The sequence below is a fragment of the Fistularia commersonii genome, chromosome 3, assembly GCF_037954325.1.
Source record: "Fistularia commersonii isolate RoL2024-O1a breed Wild chromosome 3, RoL_Fcom_v1.0, whole genome shotgun sequence".
NCBI lineage: Eukaryota > Metazoa > Chordata > Actinopteri > Syngnathiformes > Fistulariidae > Fistularia > Fistularia commersonii.
In genome coordinates, this window is record NC_141286.1 from 19462711 (window position 1) to 19485194 (window position 22484).

At 37.7% G+C, this 22484-nt stretch overlaps 1 protein-coding gene across 3 annotated transcripts in view; it reads right to left on the minus strand.

Annotated features, from left to right (window-relative positions):
- Nucleotides 1-6243: 6243 nt before the first annotated feature.
- The window catches only part of mapk8ip1b (mitogen-activated protein kinase 8 interacting protein 1b), a 42028-nt gene continuing 25787 nt past the window's right edge, over nt 6244-22484 (minus strand). For all 3 annotated transcript variants that reach the window (XM_086143993.1, XM_086143996.1, XM_086143994.1), the window contains 9 exons: nt 19414-19495; nt 17414-18544; nt 14929-15004; nt 13602-13774; nt 12669-12772; nt 12025-12141; nt 10651-10721; nt 10321-10419; nt 6244-9983 (listed from right to left, as the gene is read on the minus strand). In XM_086143993.1, coding sequence (XP_086000119.1) covers nt 9911-9983; nt 10321-10419; nt 10651-10721; nt 12025-12141; nt 12669-12772; nt 13602-13774; nt 14929-15004; nt 17414-18544; nt 19414-19495 — 1926 coding nt within the window. In that variant the 3' untranslated portion in view covers nt 6244-9910. The remainder of the gene's footprint in view (nt 9984-10320; nt 10420-10650; nt 10722-12024; nt 12142-12668; nt 12773-13601; nt 13775-14928; nt 15005-17413; nt 18545-19413; nt 19496-22484) is intronic.

Below are 22484 nucleotides of genomic sequence, written 5' to 3' on the forward strand. Positions count from 1 at the left end.
GAAACAACATTTGACTTTAGTCATTCTTCTTTGTCTCATAGTCTGTCTAGGGTTGACTGCTCCTGTGTTTCAAAGGTAGGACATATTATATCCATGCTACTCATGCTGCTGTGATGGATGGGGAATTTCAGTTATTTGAAATTATAACATGCAAAATTTACCTTATGTACCTCATGTACCAAATCATGTTAAAGTTGTAATAACCACAGTAACAATGTCAAAGTGTTAAAGTTTCAACACAGCAGAGCCCAGCTTTGCATGTAATGATTATTAACATCTACTACTACCTCCGGATACATGGAATGTAAATATGGAATGAATGGAAATAAAATGTGTTCATTTTTTATTTATTGTTTTACTTATTCAAGCAAAATCTGTACAGGAATTTATATTCTAGTGAAAGTGATGACGGACTAGCGGATTTGAAGCCATTCTTCGATCCTGACTTTCTGACTGAGTATTCTTTTCTTACTGATGGCAAGTGAAACACATCTTAGATCATCACGTTTGCTTATAAATATAAATTCATACTTTTTCCGTTGTGATTATGTATATTTTGCAGATTATGGTGAGAAGCCTGGCCCTCTTCCTTTGCCCCCTGACATTTTCCTGGAGAGTGACAGCTACTAAAGAACCACAGCTGGTCTCTCAAGCGTATATTGACGCTTTTTTAACTCTAGTGACAGCAGGTGAAGTTTAAAAGAGAAGAATGCATAAAAAACAGACATTAAATTGTTTACTTTCCTTTGGATTCAGTAATAGAAGCACCTCCACTTTGCTTTGACATGCCAAAGTCTCACACAAGCCCCCCTGAAAAATCATTGTGTAACAAATACAAAATAATAGACAAATACCACATCATGGAAAAACAATGAACATATAAATACCAGTGATCCAGCCTTGTCATTGTGTGACTTTGTTCAAAGTGCTGGTTGAATGTTTTTTTTTTAAATGTCTTCCCTCTTGGGATATCCATTGAAATTCTTATATTATTTAATAGGTAAATAATGGATAATAGAACAATGGCCGGACTTAAGTAGTAGATATCACTTAGCGCATGGCCACTAAAGTCTGATACCAGGAGATTTTTTCTCTTTGGCGGGGCATCAGTCACAAATAAATATGTTTTTGGATGGAAATGTTTCTGGATGTCTGCACAAGAGCCAAACATACTCATCAGGGAAATAACACTTGCCATTACATTGCAACTCAGTTGTATTTTATCAGATTTATCAGCCACATATTGCACATGTTCACTGACTTTTAAATACTCACTCTTTTGGTTGTCGAATGGGCAGTTTTTTTAGGCAGTAGAAAATGTTAGCCCTTAGCTCACTCACCAAAGCCTTGCTTAAAATAGTATTAACAATAAATAAGGTTAGAAAAATATTCTTAATTGCAGTTATAAAAAATAACATACTTGGCAATAGTGAACAGTGTCGGAAACACAACAGCACTTACTTATTTTACATTTTCCCAGAAACACTCAAATTTCACCAGTAGATGGCGATCGCCTCACACTTTGACCTTTATCGGAGGGTGGCATATTTTACTCTGTCACTTTTTTGTTTTGCTCTTTGAACCCCTCTTTAAAAATGAGCGAATCAAGGAAAAGAAAAAGTTGACAGTGAGTACCGTGTGTTTAATAGGACTGGACAACATACTCTGGAGTCGCCAACGGCCATCAAGAAACTGTTGCTGTTTTAAAATAACACAAAATCAGCCGTCACTTTGCCATGGAGCATGCTTACTACGCTAGTGAGCAGTCAACACAAGAATGAGCGGTCAAGGCTCAGAGGTTGATGGCTAATTTACAGACACAGGAAAAAATAAATAAATCACAGACAAACCACAATTCAAGAGTTGTGCAAGTTTTTGCTGGCATTCAAATTACTGAAGGCCAGTAAGCCTTTCTCCAAAGGCAAGTTTTTGAAAGAATAGATGGTTGAGACAGCAGGTCTCTTGTGTCTCAAGAGTAAAGGCAAGTTGAAGAAATCAGTTTAGAAAGGGCATGCAGAAAATCTTCACTCATATTCAATCCATAAACACCTTGAACAACCTGAGACAACCTCCTGAGGTTCTCAGAAAATGCCACTAAGGTCATTCGATGTGAGCAGCATTATCCTGACCGTTTTAATTACTTTATTACTCCTCCTCGACTCCACGACCAACAAACCATCAGGTCATCCATCCCATATCCTGTCTCTGGTCTTCGAGGCCCCTTGGGTTGTAGACTCTGCTGCCCCAGCTGCAAAACCCAGAGGAGGAGGGTAAGGTTTGTCCCCAAAGCTGTCTAACTCCTCAACTACCAGCGACTTTGAAAATCCCTCTCGCCACCCTTCCCCCCTAAGTATTGCTATATTAATTATATAAATGCAGAGGACTTATGTACAGTTTTTTTTCTGCTCTTTGCGTAAATGAACAGTTGTCTGTAGATGTACAGCCATTTGTACAGATGTACAGTCTATCTGGAGTCAAGAATCTCCACTCTATGCTTCCCTTTTCACTTTATTTTGATCTTCTTTTTGTCTAATTGTTATTTTGATCTTATTTTATTTGATTCCTATGTCACCCATTCTACACGCTTATTTCATATTTATATATGTTGGCTTTGCTACCCCTTGTGCCCCCCATTTCCCCTGAGGGGACAAAGTTTTCTGATTATCATGCAGGACCATGACTCGCAGTAATGACATAAAATAAACTGCTCAGCTCCTGATTTTTACTTGGGGATTAACAACAGTTTTGAGCTCAGGGAGGATATTTTGACCACAGAGTCCCAGATGGGAAACATGCAGGGAGAGGACTTATAGCCAGGTGTCTGCAGTCATCACGAGAGTGAAGCTACCTTGAAATAAACTTGCTACTGTCGTCAAATTTAACTGGAAAAAATGCTGGGCAGCTGAAAAGAATCCAGGATAAAGTGAAAGAGTAAAACCCTAACCCTGAGCAGGATGTTATTTTCCTTCACTGCATCATTCATCAGAAATTTCTGTGTAAGTCCATATTGCAGCTTAATCATGTCGTGAATCCAATTGTAAAACTTCACTTCACATGAGCAAGGGGAATGAAGCATCGTCCATTCACTATGTTCCTGGAGGAAACCAACGCGGATCGCAGTGACTTATTTTACCACTCGTACCTGGTTACATTTGGGCAAAATGTTAGGAGAATGGGCGCTCAAGAAACGGTTAGCGTATTTTTGGATTTAATGGGGAAATCGCCAATTTTCCTGAGCTAAGTGACAACAACTGGCTTTGTGACTTTGCATTTGCTGTGGAGCTACAAGGGAGAGATCAGTTTGTGCATGACATGTACACAAATGCTAGGATATTCAAATCCAGGCTGACTTTATTCTCCAGACAAATTTCGAACAAATCTAATTGCCTAAAAATAGCCATGCAGAAAGAGACAACTCGAAATGCGAAAAAATATAGCAAATCACTGGACGAACTGCACAGAGAATTCTGCCGTCGCCTCTCTGATTGAAAAGTCACTTCTGCCACTGTTGAGTTCCCTGACACAAGATCCTGGAACCGCACCTCATGAACTGCAATTGAAACTAATCGATCTTCAGTCTCAAAGGAGAAGTTCAACCCTCTTAAACTGAATGACTTTTATGCCTCACCTCACGAAGCCATCTTTTCAAACATCAGGAAGGACGGCGTATAAGATGCTGACGTTGTTGTGCTCATCCTATCAATATGTAAGCAGACATTAAGCATCATGAACACCAACAAAGCCCTTCACAGATCTAAGTCAAGTAACCAACACCTCGCTTCCATCCGGAGAAATGCCACAATAAAACTAACTCCTGACTTTTAGGCACTGGCAAAAAAGAGATCAACAACATATCGGGTCTTATCGGGATGAACATACAGTATATTGGTTAGCTTATTTTTCTGACTTAAACAAGCCATTCTGAGTATAAACAAATATAATCATAATGACATCTACTGGAATAAAATCCATTCTACAAGCATACTTGCTTTCTGGTTTTCACAGTGAATTTGATATGCAAGAGCTGCAAACAGTTGTTTCTACAAGAAAGTTAATATTCCTTGGTCTTTTTTTCTGTGAAAAACTTGAAAAGGGTTATTTGCTTATTATTTATTTCATAAATGTGTTATTTATTTCATCAATAATGTTATCATTTATTTTCTGATTTTTTTTTTCCTGTCAAGATCCCAGAAAGGGTTCATTTTTGCTTATGTGTGGCTTTCTGGAAAACAATAAATGTTTACATGTAGACACCTCTGCGATTGTCACACTTTTTGTTACAAACTGGCCCGGCCCCCCGTCAGAGAAGGGAAAAGTTATTTGGCCCTCGCGGGAAAAGGTTTGGGGACACTTGCTCTACTGAGTTATGAAACCAATACATTTGGAAAACAATTTGTACAATGAGCCTTGCATATTTTTGCTTTGTTTAAAGGCCAAATCCCTTCCTATAATAGCTTTACATGTACTTCTATGCCACTTACATCAGTTCACATAAACACTACAACCATCAGTCCTTGTCCAAGCCCCTCTGTCAAATTTTTAGAACCGATTGTGGTCGTCAGTAAAAAAGTTTGCCCACCCCTAAAAGGATGTAAAATTGACATCATTGTAAGTTACAACGTGGGGCCACTATTTATTGCCTTTGTTTTTAACCAGTCAATCGTTAGATGCTCAGTTGAGATACAGGGAATTTGGAAGCAAAGTCTAAACCACGGAATTGTTTTCCTTTTCAAACAATTTCTCAACCATTTTCGCAGAGTAAACCGATGTACTTGGTCTACAACGATTTTTAGGTAGGACTGGAATGTTAAGTAACTTTTACTTAAATGGCTTTTTCCAAGGTCAAGCAGAATATTGCCAAAACATGCCACTGATGAAATATTTGTGATGGAAGGAGACAGACCTGCATGGGCACCCAGACTACTCTGCTTAACCAGCAGATTCCGGTGTGGTCACTGGAGTTACAGCACACTGTGAAAGACTGAACATTGAAATGAAGCTATTACTTTATTAAGGAGACATGTATTTTTAAAGCAGCTCTTTCCATTGTATTCCATTATTTCATTCATTAATCCCAGACCTTTGCCCTTGGTACACCAATCACCTGCCTGCAAAGGGAACAAATGATGACTATCCAAATTGCGTATTATATTGATGATCTCCTTCTGTCAAACTTTCTTAGAGAATGAAAGCCTTCAAACACTAATTTTAGCATTGCAGACAATATTGTTCTTTCTTTCAATGTAACTACTTACATTTAGTCAAATTTGCAAAATAAGGGGGCAGGCAGAATAAGACAATTATGAACCATCAGAAAGTTTAACAAAACCCTCCATCCGTGCACTGGATATCAGGAGCATCTTTACGTGACTGGTGGAAGTCATATTAAAATGATTCCTAAAGCAAGAAGGCACAACTAACTGCTTGTAATTGAAAAACACATTCTGAGTACATTATAATAATGACAGGACAACAGATCTGTTTTTAAAGTTTTAAATAAAAAATATTTCACACCTAGAAAATCCAAAACAAAGATACATTTCACTTACTACATGTTGAATTGAAACAATGCAATGTTTATAATTACAGATATTAAAGTATTTATTTATATATGGCATTACTGTACACCCTCTTCAGTTTAATTCCTCCTTATTGGCTCTTGAAAATGAAATGTTTGTACATCATGATCAGCAACAGCAGATCAATTTCAATGCCTTTTTCTTCATGAGGAAGAACCGCGAGATAGCTCAAATGATTTTCCACATCCTCTTGAAAGCAGTTTCTGTAACTGGCATTCTATATTATATTAAATTTGTCATTAAATTATCTTTTAAAAGTTAATGAAAAAAATATATTGTAAGCCTATTTTTGTGCGGAGTGAATCCCGCTCTGTGTTAAAATTTTTAAGACAGATCCCTTTGGTTTTCTGTTTTGATTGGAGTGATCTCAAAAGGTGTAACACAAAAATTCCAATTGGAAACAATGGCCCCCATTTATAAACTTAACATAGAAATCAATGCAGACACAAAACCACATAATCATTGTACAGTAAAGTTAATTGTGATTGATCAAACAATGTAACGTAATCAGACCCAGTCTAAGATCTGATATGCTGACAAATAAAGATATACTCTTCGTTAAAATATTAATATATATTTCATCAAAGACCACGCACTCTTACTTCGGTGGTTAACAGTGTCAATGTAATCTGAACCCATGCTGTGGTGTTTTTTTTTACTTTAATTTTAATTTGCACATGCTGTTTATAATAGCAATGAAAAGTTCCTTTTTTTATTGCAAAGCTTTCAATTTTAGTTCCGAAAAATAGATAAATGTAAGTCTGTTGGATTATGCCCTTTAAAAAGTAGGACAAATGGTCACAGGCTTAGTGCTTTGATGAACATTTTGACCATCTACTCATCTACCCAATTCATCAACTCAGCTCATACTGTGTATCTAATTTGATTTTATGTTCGTTTCTTAAATGAGGGCCAGTGTGTAGCACATATGGTAAAGGGCGGTGGTATGTGCAGTCATGAACCACAATGTAAAGATTTGTAATAAAAAATGATATTAATGAAAATGATAATACATACATACATATATATATATATATATATATATATATATAATTATGGGGCTGTTGTCTTACAAATAATGCTTAAATGCATTCATAAAATAAACGTTTACATATTTTTTGGGACAACATGCTATGGTACATCCATCCATCTTCTTCCGCTTATGCTGCACTCAGGGTCATGGGGATGCTGGAGCCTATCCCAGCTGTTATCGGGCGAGACGTGGGGAACAATGATTCTCCCAATTATGCGGGGGAATTTTCCCTGCAAGAACGCGGAAGAAACCCATGCAGATATGGAGAAAACATGCCAACTCCACACAGAAAGGCCCCCTTGTCAGAATCTAATCAGGGTTCTTTATGCTGTGAGGCACGAAGGACGCTAACCACTGTGCTACCGTGCCACCCGTGTTCTATTCCCTTTTAAATAAAATAAAATAAAATAAATCAATAAGGTTGTTATTCATCTTTTAATCATGTGATTTTACTTAAATTATTTTTTTAAAACTGTCTCTTTGTTACTGTTGTATTAAATGTAAGGTATTGGTATGAGTACAACTTTTTAATATGACAATACAATTAGCCACCTGCTGTGGGGAAAAAAAAAAAGAAAAGCGCCAGCTATATTCCTATATCACACTTTTCATTCAAATTCCTAAATCAAAACACACTCAATCCTTTCAAAATGCTGTGATAAATTCTGATGAAAAAGAGGCACTACTAGTGAAGATCTGAAGACACCAGTTTTAATTTTGCTCCCTTTTCAGCACCTGTAACTGCTACACTGAGGATCGAACCTATTCAAAATTCACAGACTTAAAGAGCATTAAATAGGTCAGGTGTGGAAAAAAAAAAACCATGAAGAGGAAACCTCAAGACTAACACACTGCAGAATTTCAATGTCTGATGTCATCCTTTAAAGCGACATTCTAACTTTGACATTTTAACAAAATTGTAATTTTTGCTTTTGTTAGTCTCAGTTGGAACACACAGTAAAAAAGCAAAAATGTACTGTGCAAATGATGGGACTGTTAAGCTTAGCACTACAGTACTGATAGGAGCAGATAAAGGTCTCAAGAGGAACATATCCATAATAATCCACATGATGCTCAGCACATCATTAACTGTTTTCCTAAAATTGTGAAAGTAATTAGTATGTCTTGGCTTGTCCACTCTTATTTACTGTTAACAGAAGTTTCCCTACATTCCCTTCAACTGATAGAATACCTAAAGTACATGCATATCCTGTTCTTTTGTGGTTACATTAATAAAAAATATTTCTTTATAGACCCATTGGAATGTGGAACACTGGTCCAAAATGATGACTCCAAAAAGAAGTCATCACTTAAGGAACTCTACGCAGCATCCAAGGGGGGTTGAGCTGTTGAAGGGACTAACCATTTTTTCTCACTTGCCAGTATTCTAGGAGTCATCTAGCATGAGAGATTATAGATGCGGTCTTCTCTGTATGTGCAGAGGGCAGGGAGATATCAAAATTAATAATAAAGCAAGTATCCAAAAAGCTGGCTTGTCCCTTCACTCATTGTCAACCACTGGGAATAACAGATACTGCTGTGTACTTCTCAGATGTAAAAATTTGCTGTCAATTTAACCATCAAACTTTCTCGGCTATCAGGCCCGTTGCAGTGCATTTTTCTTCCCATCTACAATTATAGCCAGTCTTATCCTGGGTTTCAGTTTATCCTTCCTTTGGCATTCCAAAACTCGCATAACCGATCATGTGCGGAGAAACCAAACACAAATCGTGAACTGACTTGTCTCTGATGTTGCTGATTTCTTTGCATGACATTTTATGGTAGGAAAATTTAATCTAGAAATAAGGTGTTGATCCCGAACATCATTTGATAAGAGGGTCCCAAGTGAGTTGTAAGGGTAAACAAGAGTTTTGAATTAAAATCTAATATCAGTCTGGCAGCACACAACTGAAACATCATTTATATATTATATTTAGTTGAGGCCTCAAATGCACAGTATTGACAAATAAACCACTAATAAATCCTAATGAACTGAAGGTAACGTCACTCAAATGTCCTCAATTAGAAATCATATATAAAAACTCTAGATTTATCTGATCATTTGTTAATTACAATTCTGCTGTAGAGTTACCTAATGCTAATCATCAGATTTAGAACTCTGACAACTGTTAAAAACAATATATTGTTCTGTATTGAGCTGTTAACTAACCAAACCTTTTTGTGATAACGGTTTGTTGATTTTAAGTATGATACTGAATTTTGAAATCATGCTGGTTGTCATCTTGATTTAGAATTGCCCTCAGATGTATTTCTTAGATAAAATAGACATTAAGCTAAGCAACATTTTTTAATTGTTTATATTAGCTCAGACTGTAACCACATTTAAACCCTTCTTAAAAATAAAATATTGTATATGTTCATTTGAAATGAAATAAATAAAATTTTTTGCATAGTTGGCACTTGAACCTTTGACAACACAGAGAGACTTTGCAAATATTGTTTTCAAAATAAGTAGTAAATGGTAACAAATAATATACTTTCACCCTCACATTTGTCTTGATGACACTAATTGAAGTGGCTTAAAAATCGGCGTCTGTCTCCCTCAAAGTTTCAAATGGGTGAAGAATTTCCGATAAGGCGTCAATGCTGAGGTCATTCTCTTTTAGATACCAAACCTTTTGGTAGTTATATGTGTACCATTACACCCATGTTGCCCAAAATGAGCAGAGCCTGATCTATAGCTGGTTTAATAACAGTTTGTTTTTCATCACTACTCAGTTACATTGATATTTTATGTTCATGTTATGTGAACACATGAAATATTCGTTCCTATGTTTGTGTTTTAGTGTAGGTTTGCAATGTCAGGATGATTTTTTTTTTTTTTTTCAAACATACCATTCTGTCAGACCCTTGATATTCAACAAGTGTTCATTGTATTTCAACCCCTTGGCTGACTAACTCTGTTGCAGGTCCTGGGTCATACAGTCCAATATGGCCGTGCTTTCATTGTCCACCCCCTGAGGTGGTTCTACAGGCTTCCTTGTGCCGCCATGGGTGTGATGAAAACAATGCTTGTGCTTTCCACAGACAGCCCAAAAACCCTAAACAGTCTTGTCATCGCTGACACCACTTTGCATATATCTTCCTAAAGATACTCCTCTTTTGGCTCATTTCAATCTTGTCTTCCGCAACCAAGATTAAAACACATCATTAAAAACCTTTTCCGTCTTACTTGTCAGATGTTTGTGTATGTGTGTTTTTTTAAAGATGTCCTTCATGCAATGCTATGTTATAATACAGAGTTACTGTACAGGCTAGGGTTCAAGGCAGGCTTAGGCTATTCCAAGTAGATGTCTTCCGTGGGGCAAGAGAACTCCACAAACTCTTTATAGTACAACTGGAAGGCTTTCCTGAAAGACAGGGACATGTAAATCAGTCAAGCTTAGAACTTAATCAAATATAATTTTACTGTGGAAGTCACATAACTTTCTTGGCTCAGAATGCTTGTGAGGATTTACAGATGTTTTCCTTTTTGTTTTTAATGTGCAATAAATAGCAAAAATGATACTGACATCCCAAATGTGCAATTATACTATATGCAATCTTTATACTTCTTAAAAGACAATCTAAAACACAGTCTCTGAAGCGCAGTTGCAGCACCTATATCGATAAGATTCACTTGAAGTAAAAGTATACCTTTCCCCCTGTATAATATACAATGCTAAAGAGAAGTTCTGTTGCACTCACCCCACGGACTCTGCGAGTGGCTTGGTAGAATTTTCGGACACAAACACGTGGCAGGCAAATCTCTGGTCTGCGGGGTGTTTGGTGATGAAGCCAAAATACCTGCAAAGATATCAGGTATGGCATAGTAGATAGACTGTCCGCTGCAGGAATAACCTTTAAAACATAATGTTCAGAGTGTGTCTGCCACTGTTATGGAACATCTAGCGTATCCAGGCAAAACAAGGCAGTTATATCAGAAATCTAATTTCAATTAAATGTATTTCTTTCAACCATTTTCCTCTGATAAAATACTTGGAAATGACTGGAATATACAATATTTATGATACTTACTTGCTGTTTTTGGGGTGGTAACCACAGAAAGATACGTTCTTTAACTGGAAGAAGTGACTGCACTCATTGCTCTGAGGAGATGTGCAAAAATGTCTGGCATGAGTTCATCTATTGTTACAGAATAGGCAACATCTTTAGTTGAGATGTGACCACTCTACAGGGAACTTTTGTTTTCATGACATAAATCAACTTTTCTGCCTTAGTACGTTTGATCTAAAACCATACTTCTATGAAGTCATTCTGTGCAACAGGCCACTTGATTTAAGATGGCCTCTCTCTCTGACAGCAACAAGATGTTCAGTGAACTGATGCAACTTTTCTCAACCAACTGTAAGAATTTGTAATTCAGTCTTCCTTGTAAAAGTCTGGGGGATGGTGGAAATGATTTCATAATGCATCATAAATTTGAGGATTATTGGGTAAGAGGCTACTACAAGATTGTAATGGGCTTAGCTTCAGATGGAGAGAGATGTAACAGATGTTTGAACACTATGGGGAGGAAACAAGACAAGCACCCTGCAGACATTGACAAAGAAACCCTGTGCCGGGGAGGGGTGGTAGGCCTAAATAGGGGCTAAAATAAAAAACTCCAAGATGTCTATGTGTGATAAGGGACAATCCTCATGAGAGGGAAATGGACTGGTATTAAGTGAAGAAGGAATTTATATTCCATGCGTAACTAGAGGATCAAGAAAAGCAATACAGATGTGGTTTGTTTGTTATGCTTGTGTGATGAAAATGTGTCAAGTGTCAAGAAAAAAAAAGGATCTTTTGACCATAAATGTGTCACTATGAAGGGAAAGATTAGATTAGTCTCAGGAAATCAGATATTTGAACAAATGCTTGAAATAAAATAAATAAAAAAATATATATAAACAGATTCAGTTGCATATGTCTTGATTTGTAGTCCCACAAAGCTAATTATTCTTCTTCTTTTAAACTTGAAGAAATTATGTAGGGTTGAGAAAACACAAAAAGGGCATGATGAAAAATTGAATTAACAAAGTGAAATAATGAAAATAAATAAATAAATAACATTCTTGTGATGTGTTTAATCAATCACAGAATAGAAATTTCTGTGGGTGAAAATTAACAGCTCTAATGCTGCCATATAGCATCCTTTTTTGAAATGACTGGCAGGTGAAGGCCTTTAAGTGAAGACAATAAACACAATTTTATGTTTATTTAAAAAAAAAACAAAAAAAAACAAATGTTGAGTTTTCTGAATCTGTGCCTCTAATATCAACATCCTTATTGGCCACATGGTAGTGACATACCCACATTGTAAAAGAAGCTACCAGTCTAGAATGCCAGTTTGTTGAAACTACCTGATGACAGGGCACATCGTGACAGAATGGAAGAAAGTTGTCTCACTCTGTCATAGGCGTAGTAGTCCTCCTGAACTCCCAGCTTAATGCCTTTCACACTGATCTCCAGGACACAGGACGATGGCGGGTTGTATTTGACTGTCATTCTTCTGTTAGTAGCAATCTGGAAAATAAAAAAAATTAAAAAAATAAAAAAAAAAAGAGAAAAAGGATTTTTTTCCAGCTCTGCCTCCTGGCTTTTCCTCAATGCCACAGTCTCTAACTCATACAGTATTGCTGGTCTCACCACTGTCTTGTACACCTTTCCTTTTCAGATAAATAAACCCAGGTATTTTCCTTCCCTGGAAAGCACTGATTGATCAATATTTACTAAACCTGTTATTCCAATAAACAATCAGATTTGAGGAGCTGCAATAAGTAAATTAAAGTGAAAAAACACAATAATTTTACTTAATCAATAAGCAGTTGCCCTATAAATATGTATACATATATATATATATATATATATATGTAAAAAACACCAGAATTTAGTCAACTACATAACATGTGGCAGGTTGAGGCATTATGCAGGCAGTTGGAAAAGTCCCTGATGTCTTCTTGCATTGCTTTTGATGTTTCATTCTACAAGCTGCAATTCAAGGATAAGGGAAAAAGCAAAAAACAAACAAACACACAGAATACAACACAAACCTTCTGCATGGCTGCACACAGAACATCGTTTCCTTTGTGGTAGGGCACTTGGACCGACCCCAGAAATTTCATTCGATATCTGTCTGTCCATTCGCTGCTCTTTTCTGCAAAGGGTAAAAAAAAAAAAAAAAAAAAAAACGAATCACAAATCTACCCAAGGCTTAGAGTCTATGAAGTTATGGCTGTACAATGATTAAATAAATTAATTATGAGAAATCCTTAATGATTTACTGTCCCTACAAAGTCTTACTGGTACATCCTGGATTATATCTACCTTTTTCTATTTTTTTAAAAAAGGTCATCAATATGGGTATCTTAAATTCAGCTGTCACAGAGAAAAATACTGAACAAATCCCTAATATTCTATTAACCCGTTCTTTCACCTACCATGTCCTGTGAATCTAAATGTGTTAGTCAAGCACATATTCCATGAATGTGTCACTCTTTGTATTCAGAGAAACTCTATTCTGAACTGAATACAAATGAATACCCTTTATATACATTTTTCCCATTGCTGCTACTAGATTTGATGTACCTTTCTACACACCATTGCCTCCCTTTAAGACTTTGACAATCCTTTGAAAGTTTCATTGGCAAAAGAGTCTGCTCTTTAATACGGAAAGATCCCAGAATGTGCTGGATAGTGATCTTTCTTTCCCTTGTTCAACTGCTTCTCAGGTGACAAACTATACTGAGTAGAGCAGATCATAATAATACCCTAAAAGCCCAGATGTACTTCCATCTTTACTATTCCGAGTGCTGACACAGAATTATTACACACTAAAATGTTCCTACCGATTGACTCCATCCTATTGTAATGATATTTACTGAGAAAATAACCGAACTGCACACACACTTCTCCTTTCGCCAAACTCCATTTGACAGCAAGGAACAGCTTCCGCGGTCACACATTACTGTTGTTTGTGTCAGTACCTTTGTAGCTCTCAGGCTCCTTTGTGACCTCTATGGCATAGTAAGCTGGAAAGATCCCTCGGGCACCGGTTCTCATGTTGTAGCCCTCATACCAGTAATCCTCTGCCTGGACCTCCACCAGCAATGGATCATCCACTTCCAACTCCAACTCGTCGTCATGACGAGGAACAAATCTGTGGAGATCGACGGAGGTAAAGTGAGGACAGGGTGTTTCATCAAATATCATGCAGACAAATGCAGTACCTACATCAATGATCTTAGAAATTAACCTTTGTCTTCCTCCTTTAATGTGTGAGTTCTTGTAAAGGAAAACAAAACAAAACAAACAAAAAAAATAGTGAATTATGCCATGTACAAACTACATATTTAAATGGAATCATTTTATGAATCTGTGAATAAAGATGCCTTAGTCTGTTGAAGAAAAAAAAAACAAAAAAAAGAAAACAATCGTCAGAGCTTTTGAATAAACTATACAATTCAATCTTGATATCAAGCTCAATGCAAGATTAATGAGCGATACTTTACTAGTTAAGTTCAAATAAAACAACAAGAAAACATCTAATAACAGCTCTACCAACAGTGCACATTTAGGCTTTATGTTTGAAGCATTGAGGCATTGACTTTTTTTGAAAATAAGTTGTCTATTCTCACCCTTGATGTCTTTTTTTATCCGTTCCGTTGTCTATTCTTATCCTTGTTGTTCACTCTGTTGTCTATTGATTTGTGGATGTCTTTTGCTATCTTTTAATCGTCTCCCTTATTTATACTCATATTTATTGATACTGTCATTGTCTCACTGCTGTGACAAAAGACAGCTTCTCCCTTTTGTATATTTGCCAATGTGAAGCTGGGAGGAGAAATAAAAAAATGTAAATGAGCATTTTCTAGTTGCATTGGGCCAGAGGCAGGGTATACCCTGGAATGGTTGATCATGGGGCCACATATAGAGACAATCAACCATTCAATCTCTCATGTAGACGTCTGGGCAATTTCGGGGCCCCTCATAGCCTGCTGCCTTTTTTAGCTGTTGGAGGAATCTCTGTTAGAATCGAAAGGGTGGACCTTCTTGCTGTGAAGCAATGAAACAATATCCAACTATTTCACTGCACCTGCAATATATCAATCAATTCTTTAGCTCATAATCTTATCAAACATGAAATAAAATCTATTCAACTGCAGTGCAAAGAGTAGAGTGGCCTGTATGACCCATGCAGAATTTCCAGACTGCAGTTATATTTGTTGTTGTATTAAAATTCAAATCAATAATTGTAGCCCCTATTGGCCAAATTTGCAACATAAATGATTGATAGATAAATAAAATCCTTACCTAAAGACAGCTCTGTGGCTCTGATCTCGTTCCTCCCCATTAATAATACAGGAAAATAAGCCAAAAGACTCAGCACCTTAAAATCCAAAGAAAACAAATGATAAAATTTGTTAACATCCAGACCCAGCTTATTTTACCTAAAAAACTCCTGTAATCCAGGAGTATTGTTTAGACTTTAATTAAGCATGACATATTATTGTGATTGTTATTATTACAAATAATACATATTTGAACTTACATTCAACTGATCTTTTCTGTGCTATTGTACAATTGTACAACAGTAAAATATTGTAAATGCACTGCGAGTTTCCAACGAGCCTTTAAGGAGCATGCAGAGAGCATCCAAGAGAATCCACAGGACTTCATTTACCTTTCAAAACATCTATCGTGCCTGTCTAGAATGATATATTGTAATCACCAATGCTGTGATAGACTTTGTATTTGTTAAGTTTCCTGAGTATTTTAAAATTACAATCATTGCTTTATTGCAGAGCATATAGTGGGTTTATATTTTGGTAGAGCTTAAGAGTTGCAGTACTTAAGGTGGACAACTTAGGGGTTAAAACATGGTATTGGCAGCGGTTCTGTTTTTTCTCTAGATCATGTGTTTTATTTTCACAAAGATCCAATTGAAGTATATAAACTTGCTCAGTAAAATCCAAGTGAACCTTTTTGACAGCTCTTACGCAACTCCAATTTATGTTCAGTCAAAGACTACATTTTTCTATCTTTTAGGCAGAACATACAGAAAACAGATTTACCAACTCCTTCGTAAGAAACATAATATGAGATACGGGGACAATGTTGGGGTTAAAGGGATACCTCATGAACTTCTACATTCACTCAGTGGACAATGAATTAATATACACTAGATCTGGTATTCTTTATGTCACAGTGAAGCATAGAGGAGCCACCCAGCACCTTCTTTGCCCCTTGACACAGTTCAAGTCAACTTACCTAAAATTGAACTTGAGGATCCATGAACAATAAGCCTTGATCACTTGGTTAGAGTTTCATCAATTCCCCCTCGACCACATCAAATAACATTTAACCCCCCCCCCCCCTCCCTGTGTGTATGTGAGTGTGTGTGTGTGTGTGTGTGTGTGTGTACACATACATACATACATACATACCGGTACATACATACACACACACACACACAAACCTACCAACAGTACCTACCTACCTATATATACACACATATATACATATACAATATATAGCCTGTGATTAAAAGGCCTTTTTTTTAAATTGCTAAACAAAAATTATCGTCAACACGATAAAGTCTTTATCGCCATTAGAAGTCAGACCCTACTTTTTCCACCATGTTCTTTAACAGAGAGACCACGAAAGCATTCACCCGGGTGCAGTTAGACAACCATGTGAATTATTTACGAGCCAGAAGAAACAACCAATGCTGCCATTTCTAAAGCCGTCTACCTATTGTGCCAAATAGAGATTACTGAAACTACAAAACAGATTTTTTACACATTAAAATCAACATTCATGTAACTTAGCGCCATTAGAAGTTTTAATCTGAGTGCAGCTCACCTCAACAAAAGGTTGATATATCCAATTAAGGCAGTCATGTGGATGAGGATCTGTGCTGTGCAAGAATATTCTAGCTCCCAAACATCTCTGTGGCTTCACTTTAACAGAGCTTTAAGCCTTTTGCACTATGCTGCCAATTCGACTAGACAGTGTTCACTGCTGTGTAACCATATGTTTAAAGGGAATTACAGTACATGCAAAGACTGATTACTGTGATTCCTGATAGTTTCACGCACGATACTCTGGGTACAGTAAGAAGTCTTAAAAATAGTGAAATGGTGAAATGTTGCAGCTGTCAAAAGTCTAAAAGTAAAAAAAAAAAAAAAGCAAAATGAAAACAAAGTTGTATATTTAAATAAAAAAATGTATTTTCAGTACAAAAGGCTACTGCTTTTCATACTTTCTGGGGGGTGGATGGACGGATGGATAGATAAATAAATAAAAAAATAAACAAACAAACAAAAAAAAAAAATCACATCATAATTACATTTGAAAAAGAAACAGCTGCAACCAGACTAATGTATACTATAAAACCAAAATATTGTCTTTACAATATTGGAAGATCTTTTTTTCTCCCAGAGGTTACGAAAAGTATTGTTACTTAGGAAAATCTTTATATACATTATAAAATTATAGAGAGCTGCACCTTATTGTTTTACATACAATCATTCAAATAAAAAAACATGTAGTAAAAGTTAAGCATCATAACCTTTGAATTACACTTCACTGCAAATTATTTTGATAATCGTGCTTAAGGGTACTATCACTTAATCTCAAAAATGCTTAAGGAAATGGCATTCTGTCAAATATGTTTTCTATTATGGCTTAAATATGCAGTGTGAGTAGCCCTTTTGTGGAGCCAAGATACCTCAAGAAAATAAAGCAGCGTGTGCCAAATGTTTTGACTGGAACCAATTGGCTTGGAAACACTTACTGGAGGAACGAGAGCGGCCATTCATGAAGACGTTGAGGAACTTCTTGGAGAAATGGAGGTCTGCTTCTGGAGTTGAGTCTTCTGAAAGAAAAGCTGTGGCCTCTCTTCTTACAACACCCAACCGAGCGCCATCCTCCTCTTCATCCTCCTCTTCATACTCGTCCCCAATGGCCGACTCATAGGGAGATGAAACGCAGTTGTCGTAGACCGTGGCTGAGTCACTGTCATCACTATAACTTTGGTAGCACTGCCGAAGACTAACCAGTTCTAGCTGGGCATGCTCATCCACCACCAGTGTGTATTTGACTGAGTCGTATGAAAGGCCACTAGCATCAGAATTCATGGAAGTCCTAAGCAATCCAGCTTTACCGGTGCCATCTCCCTGTGCTCCCCCTTTTCTCATTCTTCTGTCTGTTATTACCTTGTCCAGGTCCTCATCCTCCTCACAGTAGCTCTCATCAGTGGCATCAACATACTCTACTGATGATCCAGCCCTCAGGATTCCCCCAGCACCCGTTCCTAACCCTTTCATGCTGAGATCCAGAGCAAGTGAAGAATGGCCAGAAAGAGCCACACTGGGTGGCGTAATGAGGGATTCTACACAGGAAGCGTAAGACGGTGGTGGGACATAGACTTCATCCTCCTCATAGATTGAGGGGTTCGTCCGGTCAGGGAGTGGCTGGTAAGGAGGTGGCCCCTCTGTGTCTGAGCTGATGGACATACGGCCTTGCTCTGTCTGTTGTGAAAGGAATGGTCGATCCTGTGTGCTATTAAGCTCCAGAGCATCTGCGGAGCGCTGCACAGGTGTCAGATAAATTTCTTCTGTTGGCTCCAAGCGAACATCTGTGTGATAGTGGATCCTCTCTCGGATGTGCCCGCCTCCATCCACCTTACCGACTGGATAGAGCGGTGCTGGTGTGTAGTTCTGTGGTGGTGGTGGCGCGGGAGGCTTCTCCTGAAGTTTGGACCGTGTTGCTACTGCTGCGGACGAACTCTGCGGGTGACCAGATGTGTGGTTGTGTCTGCAGGGGGCATCGGTGGAGGTGCCACGGTCTTTGGTCTGTGCCCCGCCACTTTGCACCTTGTCTTCATCACTCAGGCAGCTATGCTCTTGTGGAGGGGTGAGGTCACCTGAAAGGAGAGAGGTGACGCACAACAACAAACAGACACAAAAACAGGTGCAGAGGCCACACGCAGACAAACAGAGTAAGTATACAGTATGCAAAAATGACAGAAATGAAGACATACCAACAAGTATGAAAGCAGACATGGCAGCAAATGCTAAATAGAATTTAAAGCACGAACAGAAATACAGAAATGGTTAGGTAACAGATGTCAGGATTACTCCACTAAATCCACATAGCTCATTGAAGTGCAGCTAAAAGAAGGTGATTGACACATTATGTCATAAGCCAAGGCCAGAAAATCCAGGCATATTTTCGATCATTGACAGCTGGAATCAACATGACAACATAAAACAGGTACATTCTGAATGAGTGTTTTATGTAGCAACATATTTAAACCAGATGGGCAAATTCATGACACTGTGAAGGTGTATCTCCTTTCTTCTAAAAAGGAAATATGCAATACATATTCACAGTTCAAAGGAATCAGATTAAAAAGTATCTTGATGCATGTTGGGTACAGTCATTTGCTTCCCCTTTTTAATGCCAAGTTTGAACAGGATATTTTTTCTACCCATTTTTAAGTGGAACATATAAATACAGGGAATGGGGTTAAGCAATATTTCTGTATGTATCAAAGCCCATCTAACTGTTGTGATTTACAATGATTTATTAAGCACTGAAAAAAGATATAATTTCCCATTAGATCATTGATTCTCAAATTGTGGGGCACGCCCCTGCAGAGCTTGTCAGCCTGATTGCAAATGATTAATTTTTAGATATTTTTTGTGTAGGATAGCATAAACAACAGCATGATTGATAATTACAATTTCACAGGACAGCTGCTTCATTAGGTTAAGAATTGCAAAAACAAACCTGCTTTAAGAGGTGACGTTGATCCCGAAACCTTCTCCTGCCAGCTGTATTTCTTCCCAAAGGAGTTATTGTTCAATGTGTCCTGTAAGGGGAAAAAAGGACCGAGGTGGTGAGAAAGAAAGACGAATGAAGACAGGGTAGCTTGGTCACCGAGTTCTGCGGCCTGAAGCTCAATGTACACAACTCCCCCCGGTACACACACACACACACACACACACACACACACACACACACACACACACACACACACACACACACACACACACACACACACACACACACACACACACACACACACACACTTTTATTCTTTTGAATGCCTGTTGAATGAATCTTTTGTCTGTGCTCGGTGGTGTGCATTTAAAGGGAACCAGACTTTTTCCCCACTGGGAACATACACATACAGAACCAGCAAAACAGGAGTCTCTTAAGGCCATTTCTGCCACTGTTCGATTAGGTGAAATGTAGAAATTACACATTTACACATTTCTTGAGCATTTATGTATTCTAAATATATTTTTTCCTAATTACAGTAACGCAATAAATAAACAAATAAAAACTGAATAAATAGAAATATCCCTCTTAGTTCAATACAATTTTAACTATTCTTTACCGGTATTACAAGTAAATAAGGCCCAACATCATACAAATATGAATGAATCAGACAACTTGCGAATATCCATAGAAAACTGTATTGCTGACCTACAGCGGTGGAATGTGTCAGTGCGGCAGTAATGGTGGCTGTGGTGTAAGAGAACAGCGCAGCAACGTACAGGGAACATCATTTCTGAATGCTTTCTAAATGCATATGCAGAAAGGAAACTGCTTATTTACTATTCTCATTGAGTTGTGGCTTTGCTTGTTATTCACGGTAAACCATTTAATACATACAGTAAGTATTATTGGGTGGAACACTATACTCTCAACAAAGTCGGCTTCTACATCAGATTCCCAAATGAGACAATACAGGAGAAATGAGGAAAAAATACAATACTATCTTTACTTCAACGAACCTGCTATCTGATTCTTGGCTCTAACGCAAGAAGTATTTTCATTTTTCACAATAAAATAATTACTCATTTAAAATAAAGTGGAACCCCGAAATGTTAAATGTCAAATAAAAGTATCATAACTGTCAAATATGATTACATTAGGAACCTCTTGATTAAAGAATAAATAAACAATTGATCTGTCCTGTCACCATCTAGTATTTGACAGTGATTGAGACATTCTTGACTTGCTATTAATTAAAAAATTAGAGATTTTTGTAGTAGTGAAATTGTGCTGTCCAAACAAAGTAGGGGTGGGGGGGTGGGGGTGTCTCTGCCCACCCACCAGGATTGTATGACTCACGTCCTATTTAAACAGACACTGACCAGTTGTCGTGGTAACAAGTCAGCAGGTGGCGATGTTGTTTGGCCACTCCCCAAAACAGATCTTCCCTCTTGGTAAATGACGAAGAAAAAGCCGATATGTGTGAGTGTGTGTCAGTGTCTTCTGTGTATTAATAACTCAGGTTTTCATCATATAACAGCATGTGGCTGTCAACTGCACAGGCAGATGACAAAACTTTTCTTAGTGAGTTTATTATGTACAGGTTATTTCTAGTAGATTTTGTGAAGAAAAAAAAAGACATAGCTTTAATTTATACAGCACAGGATGACAGTATTTTGCATGTTTACTGTATCATATAATTTCAGTTGTAGTTGACATTTTAATTGAGTATTTGTACAATTGGTTGAAGCCTGTCTGCTTCGTAGTAGGACTTTGAGATTCAAGCAAAAATGTATTACAGACTGTAATTCATTGTATTACTATGGTATATGGACAATCATATCATATTCCAATCATATTCCATAACTCATTACTCAAATAAATCTTGCAATATTATTCAAAGATAAAATTACATAATTTGATTACAATTCCAGAAATGTCTGGGAAAGTATCTGGCCCAAATGTTTCGACACCTTGTCGACTTCCTGGTTATGAGTGTAGGGTAGGTAGATAATACAAGCAAATCATGTTGCAAATCATCTCCTTGGAAACACAAGTAATAAAAAAATATGACGTAAGATTGACAGGGTTAAGATTAAGGCAGATTAAGCTTTCTAGATATGGATGTATTTCATTTTTTTTTTGTCTGTGGAGGTTTTATGCTATCCAGGTCATGGTGAATTCTTGTCGAAATCTTCTTGTCTTGGCAACTGGACTTAAATCTCTTCACTTGAAGACGTTTCACCCCTCATCCGAGAGGCTTCTTCTATAGGCGAGCCCATGGCAAACCTATACATTGAGGAGGTTGAGAGCAAGGCCCTTGCTTTGTTCAGCCAGTTCAACCCAATGTTCAGGTATATAGATGACACATGGATCAAGATCAAGAAGAATGAGGTAGAAGCTTTCACCACTCACCTCAACACGATTGACGCCCACATCAAATTCACAAGGGAAGACGTCACTTCCGACCAACTCCCCTTCTTAGACTGCTGTGTTCACATCCAACAGGACAGAAGCCTGGACATCAAAATTTACGGGAAACCAACACACACTGACCAGTACTACTTTTCGTTTCACACCACCCCCCTAGAGCACAAACTGGGGGTAATCAGAACTTTACACCACCAGGCCAAGAACCTCCCATCAACCGCCAAAGGAAGCAAGACAGAGATACAACACATTAAGAGAGCCTCGAGATCCTGTGGGTTCCCCCAATTGAGCCTTCACTGAATCAGAAATCAGCAGGCACAGGAATGTCGAACAGGAGGAAGACAACTACAAATGATTGAACATTATCATACCGTATGTTGCTGGTGTTTTGGAAAAACTTCGAAGGGTGTCCAACAAACACCACATAGCGGTACATTTCAAACCCCACAACACCCTGAGGAAAAAACTGGCGCACCCCGATGACAAAACACCCAGGCACAAGATACAGAATGTGGTATATGCTGTCACTTGCACCGAGCATTGTAGTGATGTCTTCATTGCAGAGACCAAACAACCTCTGCACAAACTGATTGCCCAACACAGGAGAGCCCTGGGGCCCCTGGGGCCTGGGGCCATTCGTTTAAAGA